At 48.3% G+C, this 15,365-nt stretch overlaps 1 protein-coding gene across 1 annotated transcript in view; it reads right to left on the reverse strand.

Moving 5' to 3' along the window:
* The window catches only part of TLK1 (tousled like kinase 1), a 72,150-nt gene that overhangs the window by 20,481 nt on the left and 36,304 nt on the right, over positions 1 to 15,365 (reverse strand). The window contains exons 2-5 of the mRNA XM_056861379.1: positions 14,994 to 15,112; positions 14,247 to 14,318; positions 5,748 to 5,823; positions 1,814 to 1,860 (exon numbers count right to left, since the gene is read on the reverse strand). Of these exons, the coding sequence (XP_056717357.1) occupies positions 1,814 to 1,860; positions 5,748 to 5,823; positions 14,247 to 14,318; positions 14,994 to 15,112 (314 nt within the window). The remainder of the gene's footprint in view (positions 1 to 1,813; positions 1,861 to 5,747; positions 5,824 to 14,246; positions 14,319 to 14,993; positions 15,113 to 15,365) is intronic.

Genomic DNA, 15,365 nt, shown 5'->3' on the forward strand with positions numbered 1-15,365 from the left:
GGATTATTTTATTTAACAAAAATATGTTTGAGTACATATAAGGTAATCGCAAATAACAGTTAAATTATACAAATTAAACAATCTGTATGAGGGAATTAAAGTTCTAATGGCTGGCAAGCAAACCCAAATGCAGGAAGGCTTCTGCATGCGTTTCTCGGGACTTTTCTGTAAGGCAGTAATGCACCAGCTACCATGCATTTGAGAGCCATTGTCAGAACTGAACTCTACTGTTTTGTCGAGTTCATCTGTGTGATTTAGTTGTAGCAGCTGCCTATCATCTATGCACATAAAACCTAAAAAGGGGGGGGTTAGAGCCCTAATCCAAACGGAGGAACCTCCTGCCTACTGTTTGGTATGCATACATCCTTTCAGACTTCCCAGTCTCTCATTTAGTTTTCCTAAAACAATACACCGTTTGGGGGAAAAAAATCAAGACATTTTCTTACAGTCTAACTACCATATGGCTATTATCTGGTTACAAGAGTATATATAAGGGGTACAGAAACAATTAGGTTAAAATGTATGTACTAATTACTTTCAAAAATCTCCCACTACACTGCTTCTAATTATGCCTCTTTGTACTCACCAGGGACAGTCAGAAAATGTCTCAGTTCACAATTTTGTTAAGGCTCTATAAAGCAACTTCATATCCTCCTTAATGAGGACTGATGTGGGAGCAGGGGGAGTGTTCCAGAGAATGACAAAGAGCAACTTCGCTGAGAACAACTCCCCTTCAAAGCCACCTTTGTGTATTACACATCTTGTCCTGGTCCTTAGCGTATCCCTATCAGCTAGGCAGGCCATCAGGGACCAATGAAACATGAACCATTTGCTTGACGGACATTGTTCGCAAGGAATGAGAAGTGCTGATACAATTGCACTAGGTCCACTAGATCCAACATGTCTGGAAACAGGAAATCAACAGGAAAAGCTCATACTCCCTATTCCTCCTCAACAGCTCATTTTGTGTATCTTGTTGAAGCCTGAATAATGGGCATGACTTCCATTAACTCAAACAAACGCACCTAGGGCTAGGTGGACACAGTCCCTCTGTCTCCATTGGTCATGCTCAGAATTACTGGGAATGCTCAGATCAATGCACCAAATCCTATAATTTCAGCCTACATGAACACGTTAAGCTGCTTTATACTGAGTCAGACCATTGGTCTATCAAGGTCAGTATTGTCTATGGTGACTGGTACTGGGTCTCCAAAGTCTCAGATACAGGTCATCACCTACTACCTGATCCTTTTAACTGGGGATGCCAGAGTTTGAACTTGGACCTTCTACCACTGAGCCATAGCCCCTCCCCCCTTCATGCTGGGTCTCTCAAACACATGAAAAAGTGGTTTAAGATCAGACGGACCTAGTTAAGGGCTAAAAGAAAGGGATTATCTTCTTGTAGCAGCTGTAGCACAAATCACAAGCCCATGGCTGGATATCTGGTGATATCCATCTCAGCCCAAAGACTGAGAATCCCTAGTTTACACTACATAATTATATGGAATACTCTTTCTGCAATTTCCTCAAGAATTAAGTAGGACTAGATATTTTCTGCACAAACCTACAGTTACTCCAGTCTAAACCCAACAAGATTAGACTAGAGTAACTCTGCATAGAATTGTATTAAGCCCCTTACTCTCTTATGTCAACACCATACAAACCATCTAATTTGTTATTTAAAATATTGCTGTTGGATTATTAATATGAAATTAAAGCAGATAACAGAACATTGGTTTGCATCTATCAAAACAAACCATTAATGTATGAACAGAGAAATGCCATAATTGTTTAGAATAGATCAGAAACTTACTTCAAAATAGTCACTGATTTTGTGACCGCGTCCCCCAATGCTTTTCCCTGAAGCAAACACAAAAAATTATTTTTTAAAAAAAGGAGACACAAGAATACATAATACACAGCAAAGATATGAATACTGTCATGTCTTCCTTAAAATTTATCTTCTAACGTGTTCTTTGCAATAACATACAAATCTCCCCTAAGAATGGAAGTATAATTGTTTTCAAAAAGACCAGACAATTACTCTACATTTATACCAAGGCCCCAACCCAGCTAAAATTAGCTGTGACCAGATCCCACTGAACGCAATATATTGAGTCATGACTAACTCTAGCAGGATTAATTTGGGAAAAGAAGTTGTGTAGCAAACGGTGTGTCTTGTGGCAACTTAAAGACGAGTGTGACATAAGGATTCATAGGCAGTAGTCTACTTCATAAATTGTGTGGCTGTACCAAGAACTCTAGCTTATTCCCACAACTAACAAGGTTGATTACTCAACACTAGACTCAGAATATGACTGACAAGGGGACATTTGCATCAATGATTTGGTGACTGCGGGAAAAGTACGAAAACTGATGGGTCTGGTTACTTATTGGGCAGACTCCCAACAGACAATAGATTTCTTGCATCTGATTATTGTTCTGATCTGCTTGATCCCAAAAGCTCAGAACAAGAGTTAATGTAACTTGAAGAACAACCTAGGAGACCAAATCATGCCAAACTGCTGCAAGATGAAAAATTAAAAACAAAATCCATGGCCAACAAGAGCCGCCACCATAAGCAAACCCAAATAAATGTGCCTTACAGCTCTTTCAGGCAACAATGACTCTGCTGAAATTCCTAAGAAACAGAATTGTATCAGTTCAGGGGCACAGATACATCTCTCTAAACATGGCTCTCAGCTTGGCAAAGACAAGACACTCAGGTCTTCCAGTTCACAGTAGTATACAGGCTGGCCCCTGCCTTGAATATAGGGCTCAGCCAGTTTGCAGCTTCACTGGTCAACTGAACATGCAGGAAATAAATCTGCTGGAATATTTCCCTACCGGCATACAGGTAACCACATTTATATTCTGTAAGAGAAGGGCCTTTACACACATTTTTGTGAAAGTAAACAAAGACAAACTGTGCAAAGTGTTCTATGAAACGCCACCCAGAAGTAGTTTTGCCTCCTTTTACAATGAATGGCTTTCCCTCCCCAAAGCATTTACATATTAGGATTTTTTTTTAATCTAATGGTGTTAACATCAAGCTGCGCTGTCTCCTTCAAGACTATCAAAATCTATTCCAGCGTTAAGTTTACATGAATCAGGACTCACTTCATCACATATTTATACTCAAAGTTATAAGCAACAGAAAAGCAGGGGTGGCGAGATGTTACAAAGAAAGGCCAGTTTGAAACAATAATCAGAGGCATCAATCCAATCAAAGTCAGCAAGGGCGTGCCACATTGTTGAGTGGAGTAGGATTAACAAATCTTGATCTAATCAACAAAAGTACCACATGAAACACAACAGGCAGAAATAATCAACATCTGTTTTTGGTGGGTCATGTTGAGCTAATAACAACTAAAGTAAATGAGGAAACCCAAGTCTTTATTCAATGCTGGAAAGAGTGCTAATTCAGCATTTTCACAATGGATTCTCCTTTTGAAGTTCTTTTGCAGGAGAACAGTAACCTTTAGATCATGAACACTATGCCCTGGAAGAATAAAATGTTTCCCAAACAATTTCTGAACACGGCCGTTTTTAAGGTCAAATTTGCGCCCACTGATTTTTTGGGTGTATCCTGCAAGGCAATGCTGGCACAGTAAGGCATATATTACATGACAGGATGGGCAAGTGGGTGAGACCAAGATCATATAGCTCATGTAATTAGGTCCTGCAGCAGTACTGCTGGAGTGTAGCAGTTATTACCAACATGGTGTCTGTGGACGTCATGGTGCCCACCAATATGCTTCCGGGAACCCACTTTCATCTTCCCAAAAGCAAAAACCAGTACTGGCCTTCCCACACTTCACTGGCTACTTCAGAAGAGCCCAGGAGGCCTCTTTGTGTTTCTGAGCATCCACTCAGAAACAGCTGCCTCCATCAGAAGAGGATGCTTGGCTCAGAGGATGCCAACACTGTATGGAACCTCCCAATATTTCATGAATGGACCTAGCCCCCAACCCAACAGTTTCATGACTGGTCTCCCCCCCCCCACACACACACACACAACCATTCTGCTGTGGTGCTCACCACCTATGCTCAAAATGTCAGAAGGGCCCAGAGGTTCAACAAGGTTGAGCACCTGGTACATGGAGACAAAAGTGACATCTAGGCTAGGTTTATTTGCAGGGCTTGGTCCCTAGTTTGGTGTCTCTGTCAGGTGGTAGCTCCCTGAGGGGAAGAGAGGCATGCCACTCAAGTCCCTGGGAATGAGTGGGGCTGCAGAGCAACAGAAGGCCTATAGTCTCTTTCCTCAACTCAGGAGTTGGAACTTATAACCAATCTGTGAGAAATGTGATCCGGTTTTGAATTATGACTCGTAGTCTGAGAACCACTGTTATTTTATGCAACGTACACTGTAACCCTCATAGTAGTATATGTACAGACTGCATATATTGGGGGGCGGGGAGAGAGAACAAGAGCCAGCAGATCCTCCAACCCTACTGAACAAGGTAATACAATTTCTTCAAATATAACAGAGTTCTAAAAAATTCATCAGCCCAGTTTGATAAAACACCACTCCAATAAATTGTAGCCCCAGTTGTGTTCAAAAGCCAATACAGACTTAACCAATGTATAAGATTACAGATTCTTTTTGAATTTCAACAGATTCATTACAGATTTCTTTTATTTCTCAAATGCTAAGGGCAGAGAGGCAGGCACAAAGTATTATATAATTATGGAGGAGCACTCGCATATATCCAAAGCTTGTGCTGTGGTTAAATAATGCAAGTCATGTTTCTGAAGTTCTGCAATATACGCAGTTCTTTCATAAACTGTGCCGTATTTCCCAAGTTAAATGATAGAGAAAACATGTTTGCTCTGCATATGCACGCATCTGTGCATAACACACACTCAGACTTCGTACTTTGGACGACAGTGTACAAAGATAAGAAAAATGCCCTTTGAAATCACATTTTCTCTGGGATCTGGGCACACACACTATGCCTAGAGCACTCCTGGATATCTTGTCCCATTTGGGGCTGGAATAGAGATGTATATAGGAATCAGTCACTGACAAAGTGTGAAGTAAATGACATTACCAGGCTATTTTTTTAAAACCTCTAGTTATAAGGGTAAACATCTTCACTGAATGTTATTTATTAATTCCAGTGTAAAAATATTTCTAACAAAAAAATTCTATAATATTTCTTAGCAGGTGGACAGCTCTTCATCTACCTGAAAAAGTACGTAAGTATGAAGAGGCAAGAGAGATGACAGCAGCAATGGGGTCAACAATACATTCTTTATGGATGTTAATAAGCACAGTATGTAGTGCCTATTAAAGGAGAATGCCCAAAATAAGCACGCAGGCCTGCTCCTCCGAGAAAGCATGAACAGCCTGGAGAGTTTATTTTCTCTTGATTTCAGTAAGTGAAAGGCTCCCCTGCTGCTGGTCATTTGACCACAATTTAATATTAATCTTAAAGAATGAAGATTGCATTTAAGATGAGGCCAGTTTTGATTGTTCACATGGAAGTTACAGCTACAAAATCAATTCCCTCCCATGTTTCCAGGAGGTGGGGGGAAATACCTCAAGGGCTACCTGTGAACAAAGAACTGTTAGTACTTGTAGAAGGGGTGGCATGGCTTGCACTAACCCACAAAAGTACAGATTCTGACTGCAGAAAGTTGAAGCTTCCTTAATGACTTGTGTTCAACTGAAGTATTAGCTTAACACTTGTACATAATTAATGCCTAACTGATCTGCTATTGTGCAAACCCTTAAATTTTACCTTGACTGCTTTCACTCTGGTTTTCTGCTTTCCTTTTTCTTCCCCTTGAAGGTTCCAACTGTTTCTTCTCAGGAGTCTGCAAAAAGCAAATAATCCAGCAGGAGTTCAACCCATCTGCATATTAAAAAGGGAGAATCCAGCGTGGTGTAGTGGTTAAGAGCAGTGAACTCTAATCTGGAGAACCGGGTTCGATTCCCCTCTCCACCACATAAAGCCTGCTGGGCGACCTTGGGCTAGTCACAGTTCTCTCAGAACTCTCTCAGCCCCACCTACCTCAGAAGGCGTCTGTTGTGGGAAGGGGAAGGGAAGGTGATTGTAAGCCGCTTTGAGACTCCTTAAAGGTAGCAAAAATTGGGGTATAAAAACACCCTGGGAACGCCACCCCCTCACAGCAGTGTCGCTGCACCTCCTTTTTGGTGGCGTAGCCCCGCTGAAAGCAACAGGGCATTTTCCTCCTTTTTATTTTTTAAAAGATGTCAAACTCCTCTTCAGCGGCCAGGAAGCCTCTGAGGAGGAGGTGTGGCTGCACCGCTCCCTACCACCGCAGACCCCCCCTTTCAGGAATGGGCTGAAATTAACTGAAACCCAGAAAAATGTAGTAAGACTACTGGAGTAATACTAAATCAAAAAGGTCCATCAGTAAACACAAGTCAGTACTTGCATCTCAGAAATAAGACAACTTAAATCCAAGAGATTTTATCAAGGCGTAATTTTAAAGACAACACTTCTACTTTTTTTTTTCATGTAGAAGAAGAAGAGTTGGTTTTTACATGCCGACTTTCTCTACCACTTAAGGAAGAATCAAACAGGCTTACAATCACCTTCCCCTCCCCACAACAGTCACCCTGTGAGGTAGGTGAGGCTGAGAAAGTGTGACTAACCCAAGGTCACCCAGCTGGCCTCATGTGGAGGAGTGGGGAATCGAACCCCGCTATCCAGATCAGAGTCCACCGCTCCAAACCACAGCTCTTAACCACTACACCACAAGACAATCCAGCAGCACTATCTAAATCCAATGCCCTTTATTTCTTTGGAATGATACTGATGGGAACAGAGTCCCAACTAGGGCTGTCAATTCGGTTCGGTCTGAACTGAAAATCAACCGAATTTCCCCTGATTCGGTGATTTTCAGTTCGGATGGATCCGAACTCAAATCTGGCGGGCAACCGGGGGGGCCGAATTCAGCGAGTTCGGGAATAAATTCGGCCAATTCGGCCCCCCCTTCAGGGCAGCCCGCTGAAAGGCGCGGGCTGCCCTTTAAACTGATCTGCGCCTCCCAGCTGGGAGGCTCAGATCAGTTTAAAGGGCAGCCCGCCTCCCTTCAGCGGGCTCCCCTGAAGGGAGGCGGGCTGTCCTTTAAACTCATCTGTGCCTCCCGGCCGGGAGGCGCAGATGAGTTTAAAGGGCAGCCGCGCCTCTGCAGCGGGCTCCGCTGCAGAGGCGCGGCTGTCATTTAAAGTCATCTGAGCCTCACGCCCGGGAGGCTCAGATGAGTTTAAAGGGCAGCCCCCCCCTTCACGGCAGCCCGCTGAAGGGAGGCGGGCTGTCCTTTAAACTCAGCTGTGCTTCCCGGCCGGGAGGCGCAGATGAGTTTAAAGGGCAGCCGCGCCTCTCCAGCGGGCTCCGCTGCAGAGGCGCGGCTGTCATTTAAAGTCATCTGAGCCTCCCGCCCGGGAGGCTCAGATGAGTTTAAAGGGCAGCCCCCCCCCTTCACGGCAGCCCGCTGAAGGGAGGCGGGCTGTCATTTAAACTCATCTGTGCCTCCCGGCCGGGAGGCTCAGATGAGTTTAAAGGGCAGCCGCGCCTCTCCAGCGGGCTCCGCTGCAGAGGCGCGGCTGTCATTTAAAGTCATCTGCGCCTCCCGCCCGGGAGGCTCAGATGAGTTTAAAGGGCAGCCGCGCCTCTCCAGCGGGCTCCGCTGCAGAGGCGCGGCTGTCATTTAAAGTCATCTGAGCCTCCCGCCCGGGAGGCTCAGATGAGTTTAAAGGGCAGCCCCCCCCTTCACGGCAGCCCGCTGAAGGGAGGCGGGCTGTCCTTTAAACTCATTTGTGCCTCCCGGCCAGGAGGCGCAGATGAGTTTAAAGGGCAGCCGCGCCTCTCCAGCGGGCTCCGCTGCAGAGGCGCGGCTGTCATTTAAAGTCATCTGAGCCTCACGCCCGGGAGGCTCAGATGAGTTTAAAGGGCAGCCCCCCCTTCACGGCAGCCCGCTGAAGGGAGGCGGGCTGTCCTTTAAACTCAGCTGTGCCTCCCAGCCGGGAGGCGCAGATGAGTTTAAAGGGCAGCCGCGCCTCTCCAGCGGGCTCCGCTGCAGAGGCGCGGCTGTCATTTAAAGTCATCTGAGCCTCCCGCACGGGAGGCGCAGATGAGTTTAAAGGGCAGCCGCGCCTCTCCAGCGGGCTCCGCTGGAGAGGCGCGGCTGTCATTTAAAGTCATCTGCGCCTCCCGCCCGGGAGGCTCAGATGAGTTTAAAGGGCAGCCGCGCATCTCCAGCGGGCTCCGCTGCAGAGGCGCGGCTGTCATTTAAAGTCATCTGAGCCTCCCGCCCGGGAGGCTCAGATGAGTTTAAAGGGCAGCCCCCCCCTTCACGGCAGCCCGCTGAAGGGAGGCGGGCTGTCCTTTAAACTCATTTGTGCCTCCCGGCCAGGAGGCGCAGATGAGTTTAAAGGGCAGCCGCGCCTCTCCAGCGGGCTCCGCTGCAGAGGCGCGGCTGTCATTTAAAGTCATCTGAGCCTCACGCCCGGGAGGCTCAGATGAGTTTAAAGGGCAGCCCCCCCCTTCACGGCTGAAGGGAGGCGGGCTGTCCTTTAAACTCATCTGTGCCTCCCGGGCGGGAGGCTCAGATGACTTTAAATGACAGCCGCGCCTCTGCAGCGGAGCCCGCTGGAGAGGCGCGGCTGCCCTTTAAACTCATCTGAGCCTCCCGGGCGGGAGGCTCAGATGACTTTAAAGGGCAGGCCCCCCCCCTTCACGGCAGCCCGCTGAAGGGAGGCGGGCTGTCATTTAAACTCATCTGTGCCTCCCGGCCGGGAGGCTCAGATGAGTTTAAAGGGCAGCCGCGCCTCTCCAGCGGGCTCCGCTGCAGAGGCGCAGCTGTCATTTAAAGTCATCTGAGCCTCCCGGGCGGGAGGCGCAGATGAGTTTAAAGGGCAGCCGCGCCTCTCCAGCGGGCTCCGCTGGAGAGGCGCGGCTGTCATTTAAAGTCATCTGCGCCTCCCGCCCGGGAGGCTCAGATGAGTTTAAAGGGCAGCCGCGCATCTCCAGCGGGCTCCGCTGCAGAGGCGCGGCTGTCATTTAAAGTCATCTGAGCCTCCCGCCCGGGAGGCTCAGATGAGTTTAAAGGGCAGCCCCCCCCTTCACGGCAGCCCGCTGAAGGGAGGCGGGCTGTCCTTTAAACTCATTTGTGCCTCCCGGCCAGGAGGCGCAGATGAGTTTAAAGGGCAGCCGCGCCTCTCCAGCGGGCTCCGCTGGAGAGGCGCGGCTGTCATTTAAAGTCATCTGCGCCTCCCGCCCGGGAGGCTCAGATGAGTTTAAAGGGCAGCCGCGCATCTCCAGCGGGCTCCGCTGCAGAGGCGCGGCTGTCATTTAAAGTCATCTGAGCCTCCCGCCCGGGAGGCTCAGATGAGTTTAAAGGGCAGCCCCCCCCTTCACGGCAGCCCGCTGAAGGGAGGCGGGCTGTCCTTTAAACTCATTTGTGCCTCCCGGCCAGGAGGCGCAGATGAGTTTAAAGGGCAGCCCCCCCCTTCACGGCAGCCCGCTGAAGGGAGGCGGGCTGTCCTTTAAACTCATCTGTGCCTCCCGGGCGGGAGGCGCAGATGACTTTAAATGACAGCCGCGCCTCTCCAGCGGAGCCCGCTGGAGAGGCGCGGCTGCCCTTTAAACTCATCTGCGCCTCCCGGGCGGGAGGGCAGGCCCCCCCCTTCACGGCAGCCCGCTGAAGGGAGGCGGGCTGTCATTTAAACTCATCTGTGCCTCCCGGCCGGGAGGCGCAGATGAGTTTAAAGGGAAGCCGCGCCTCTCCAGCGGGCTCCGCTGGAGAGGCGCGGCTGTCATTTAAAGTCATCTGCGCCTCCCGCCCGGGAGGCTCAGATGAGTTTAAAGGGCAGCCGCGCCTCTCCAGCGGGCTCCGCTGGAGAGGCGCGGCTGTCATTTAAAGTCATCTGAGCCTCCCAGCTGGGAGGCTCAGATGAGTTTAAATGACAGCCCGCGCCTCTCCAGCGGAGCCCGCTGAAGGGGGGCGGGCTGCCCTTTAAACTGATCTGCGCCTCTCAGCTGGGAGGCTCAGATCAGTTTAAAGGGCCCCCGCGCGCCTTCAGGGAATCCCTGAAGGCGCGCTTCGGCCGAATTTCCCCCCGAACTCCGGATCCCCCCGAATTACCGGGGATCCGAAGCGGGGGAGTTCGGACTTCGGACCGTACCGACCCCACAAGGGTCAAATTCGGCCGAATCCGAACTGTACCGAATTTTTTTTTTTTTTGACAGCCCTAGTCCCAACCCATGCTGAAGAGACACCAAATTTAAAATGTATGTACTATAGGACTTCTTATATGTACTATCAAGCAGATAAATGTATAAAGGAAAAAAAAATGAAGCGTGTGCCGTTTTGAGAACAAGTTACAAATACTACATCGATTAAAGAAAATATTCTTTGCTTTACATAATTTGGGTTAGTTGTATGAACCTCATCTTGGTATTAGATCTGTTCATCAAAGGCAAAGATGAAGAGACCGAGTTCATGCATGCCCAAAACAGAGCAGCAACAGACACTCCATGCTGCGTCACAAGCAACTCTTGGAAGTCTGCTCAGTCTCAGCTCTGATTTGCCCTGTGACAGAGAGGACACTGCTGTATGCAGGCCCAAACCCTGCGTTCCATTTCCTTCAGCATGGAACTGGTTGCGCCATTCTTGTGGTCCTAGCCACAGGCTGGATCCACAATAGCCCTTGAAAGACATTGAGCCAGCGGAGTCTGCAATTGGTGCTGATTCACTTGCTGAGCTACACCCACTATCTTGTGGTGCATCCAGCACAGTTTCTGAAGAACACCAGACAATCAGGAGCTGTTTTTCAGGCTTTGCTAGTGTAGCAGGAGATGGGGGAGGCTGCAAAGATCTGCCCATAATCTACAGTTAATATTCAAGTATATTAGGGCCAGACAAATCCCAGATGCCAGGTCACCATGGTGCCTAGAAATTTCATTGCTGAACACATGAACACATGAAGCTGCCTTATACTGAATCAGACCTTTGGTCCATCAAAGTCAGTATTGTCTACTCAGACTGGCAGCAGCTCTCCAGGGTCTCAGGCAGAAGTCTTTCACATCACCTAATTGCCTAGTCCCTTTAACTGGAGATGCCAGGGATTGAAACTGGGACCTTCTGCATGCCAAGCAGGTGCTCTACCACTGAGCCACGGACCCTCCTAGTATCTTCACCAATGGTTTTATTTTAGTGCTTCTCAGTGATCACTTATCACTTCACATCATAATATGACAAAAATACATGTGTGTGAAGTTCTTGACACTGCTGGTTTATACATCAACTTTACACAATTCAATGGTGGTAGATGAATTCATTTCTTAACCAGTTGCTTTCAAAGTGGCTCAAATAGTGAATATTCAATTAAATAGTTTTTTAAAACAATAATGAAGTTATGAGAAATTACCGTATTTTCCGGCGTATAAGATGACTTTTTAACCCCGGAAAATCCTCTCAAAAGTCGGGGGTCGTCTTATACGCCGTATGTATGAGGGCGGGTGCTGAATTCGGAGCCGGACTGGAGAATGCTGAGGCGGGGTTGAGACTCGGGCCTCCGGGGCCTCGCCAGCCTGCATGCTGGCTGCGCCGCCGGCTTAGTGGGCCCCTGTGTGCGTGGCCGGGTTCATGCAGGAAGGAACCTGGGACCTTCTGCAAGCGGGTGGGTGCCTTTGTGTGTGTACGGGGGAGGGGCATGAACCGGGAACTAACCTGGGACCTTTTGTAAGCCGGTGCGTGCCTCTGTGTTTGCGGGGAGGGGGGACCGGGAAGGAACCTAGGACCTTTTGCAAGCAGGTGCGTGCCTGTGTGTGTGTGCGCGCGCACGCAGGGGAGGGGGGAAACCGGGAAGGATTCCATGTTCCTTCTCGGCTGCCCCCCTCCCCTGCACACACACACACACGCACCCGCTTGCAGAAGGTCCCAGGTTCCTTCCGAGTGGTGGGGGGAGGGAGAAAGACGCTTCCCCCAAGGCTGCCCCTACAGCCGCAGTGTGCAGGAACATCGCGGCACACTTCAAAAAACCCTTTCACTGCCTCAGCTGTTCCTGCACGCCACGGCGGCATGCACAACTGGGCTTCACCCTTCCCGCCTCCCTACCCCGCCCCCAGAGTCGCCTAATCGCCTCCCGTGCGGATGCTCCGCCGCCGGGAGCTGCTTGGCTTCTTCCCTTCTTCCCCCCTCCCTCTTGCCACTCAACAGCTGACAGGCAGCGAGGGGGGGGTAGAAGAAGAAGCCAGCCGCTCCGGGGAGCCGATTTATCACTCTGGGGGTGGGGTGGGGCGGGGAGGCGGGAAAGTTGAAGTCCAGTTGCGCGGGGTTGCGCGCGCCGCCAGGTGTGTGTGTGTGTGTGTGTGTGTGTGTGTGTGTGTGTGTGTGTGTGTGAAGGCTTTTCTCTCTTTTCTTCCTTTTTCTGTCACTCCTTTCTCTCCCTTTCTTTCTCCCTCTTTTTCTGTCTCTTTCTTGATCTGTCACACTCTGTCCTTTTCTTTTTCTCAGTCCTTTTCTTTCTCCCCCATCCATCTCTCTCTCTCTCTCTCTTTCTTTCTCTCTCTCTTTCTCTCTCTCTCTTTCTTTCTTTCTCTCTCTTTCTCCCTCCCTCCTTCCTTCCTTCTGCCATTTATGCATGGGAGGTTTTGCCTTGGATTTGCCACTCTATAGACTAGATGCACATTTTCCCGATCTGAATTCTCAAAACTCAACAATAAATCCCATGCAGAGTTTTGAGAATTCAAATGGGAAAAATGTGCATCTAGAGACCAGCAAATCCAAGGCAAAACCTCCCATGCATAAATGGCCTTTCTTTCTTTCTTTCTTTCTTTCTTTCTTTCTTTCTTTCTTTCTTTCTTTCTTTCTTTCTTTCTTTCTCTCTCCCCAAAAACCTCCCTAGTGTCGACCCCCCCGACCCCCCACCCCCCACTGGGAGATCTACAACCGGTATGGCATTGGTATGGCCCCCGAATGATGTGATAAATATGCAAATGGCCCTTGGCAGAAAAAAGGTTCCCCACCCCTGCCGTAGAGAAACCTCCTCTAGCAGTCGCAGCCGGGCGGATGATCACCCGTGCAAATCTCCTGCCGCAAAGAGTTTCTCTGACACCATAGGGGTGGGACCTTCTGCTTGCTGAGCGGGTGCTCTGCCATTGAGCCATGGCCCCTCCCCTATGGGGTCAGAGAAACTCTTTGGGGCAGGAGATTTGCACGGGTGATCATCTGCCCAGCTGCGACTGCTAGAGGCGGTTTCTCTACGGGCGCTTCTACCCACTCGCCTCGCTCTGGGCTCAGAACCCGGCCGGGGCAGAGTGCGAACTACACTTCCCAGCGTCCCTCGGTTTCTCTTCGGGCACTTCTACCCACTCGCCTTGCTCTCGGCTCAGAACCCGGCCACCATTTAACTGTGCGTTGTGTGAAGAAAAAAAAACTTCTGTTTTGAATCTCTCCCCCTCCAGCTTGAGTAGATGTCCCCGCCTTCTAGTATTATGGGAGAGGGTAGTCTTATACGGCGAGTATATCCCAAATTCTATATTTTAGCTTGAAAAGTTGGGGGTCGTCTTATACGCCCAGTCGTCTTATACGCCGGAAAATACGGTAAGGAGAATAATTAGACTTACGTTAGGGTTAGATATTACCTGTTTTGTTGTGGTAATGAAAACCAGAGTTAGCCCATATTTATTTATACACTACACTTTTGTCATTGCTTTAATAAAATTGTGACAGACTGAAGAGTTTAGGATTAGGTTCTGTAGTAGCAATAATTAGAAAATATGGTCATTAAAATACAAAACCTGAAGGCTGGAAAATGAGTCTGGTTCCTACAGCCAAAGAAAAATTGTCAAGGCCTGAAGTACTTTGCAAAATTTACAAGTCACAGGAAAATACTTTACTTTTTAGTCACATTCCTACATCAGTCTTTAGGAAGAAATTATCTAGCTCTACTTTCATTTAACTTCTAAAATTTTTAGAAGTAGCATCAACACATTCCTATACAATCACAATTGGAATGGCAGTATTGCTTCCGAGGAGCAAAGTACCACTATGAAATACTATATAAGGCAAAGCAACTACAAATAATTTTTTTTAAAAAAACAAGACACCTTTTGAAACTTCAACAATAACCTTTACTGAAGGTTACTTCACCGCGGATTGGATCTAAAGATGCCCTTCCCAGACCTGAAAGACACCCTGGGAAACTCCATGATTCAAATCTAAGCCTGCATCAGAACTGCTATTAATTTTTAATTATTTCATACCTCTGATTCTTTATCACTTAGAGATCCCAAACTTCCAAAACTGTGATTAGAACTTTCATTATTTGTTGAGGCCTGTTAAAAAAAACAACAACACATACACATGATTTTTTTAACACAATCAATAGACCTAATGTAGTTCAAAAGACAAGAAAAACATTTGTACGTATTTCGGTACCCACATAAGCAGAATTACCGTATTTTTCGCTCCATAACACGCACTTTTTTCCTCCTCAAAAGTGAGGGGAAATGTCTGTGCGTGTTATGGAGCGAATGTGCGCACAGAGTCGGCTGGGCGCACTGGAACAACGCGAGCTGGCTCTGTGCGCCCTGTTCCACCGCGCCCGGTGGGGCGCACAGAGCCGGCTGGGCACGCTGGAACAGCGAGCCGGCTTCCCCCCCCCCGCCTCCCAGCTGGGAGGTGGGCGGGGCGCACAGAGCCGGCTCGCGTCATTCCAGCGCAAGCCAGCTTTCCCTGCCCCACCGGCCAGCTGGGGGGGGGGGGGGCGTGTTATGGTCAGGTGCGTGCTATGGAGCGAAAAATAGGTAGAAGCTCTGCCACAGCTAGTAGTACATGCAAAGGCTTCCATGAACTGGGTGTTGAGTAGGCAATATCCAGTAGCCAATAAACGTTAGCACTTTCTCCAGGTCACTATGACATCTTGCTTAAAACACTCCATTCTGAAGCAAATTGTGAGCACTCTTTGAAATGTCAGCCATTTATACTGGATGGCCAAAACGCCTACTTACCTTTGCTCCAACACTACAACTTCCTGTACTCCCCGTGCTGCCACTCACTACTCCTGTGAATCTGGCTTCCAGCAATTCTTGCCTTCTTGGATCCAGGCTATGAAGTTCATCCATTGCACCTAGAAAAATATGTGTCCTTAGTTATATGCACAATCAGTAGAGCACGGTAAAATTTCACAACAAGCAATTTTGTTTTCCTTCAATTTTAAAACAGTGAAGTCCAACATATTATAACAAAATCTAAAGAGAACAAAAGACACAACTAGCCCCCCCCCCACTGATCTCTGTTACATCAATACTGTACTATTAACATCTGCACTATGGCATTTCAGGAACAATTCAAGACATACACAACTTCCTCCCTTATATTCC

The sequence above is a fragment of the Euleptes europaea genome, chromosome 15 (assembly GCF_029931775.1).
Source record: "Euleptes europaea isolate rEulEur1 chromosome 15, rEulEur1.hap1, whole genome shotgun sequence".
Taxonomy (NCBI): domain Eukaryota; kingdom Metazoa; phylum Chordata; class Lepidosauria; order Squamata; family Sphaerodactylidae; genus Euleptes; species Euleptes europaea.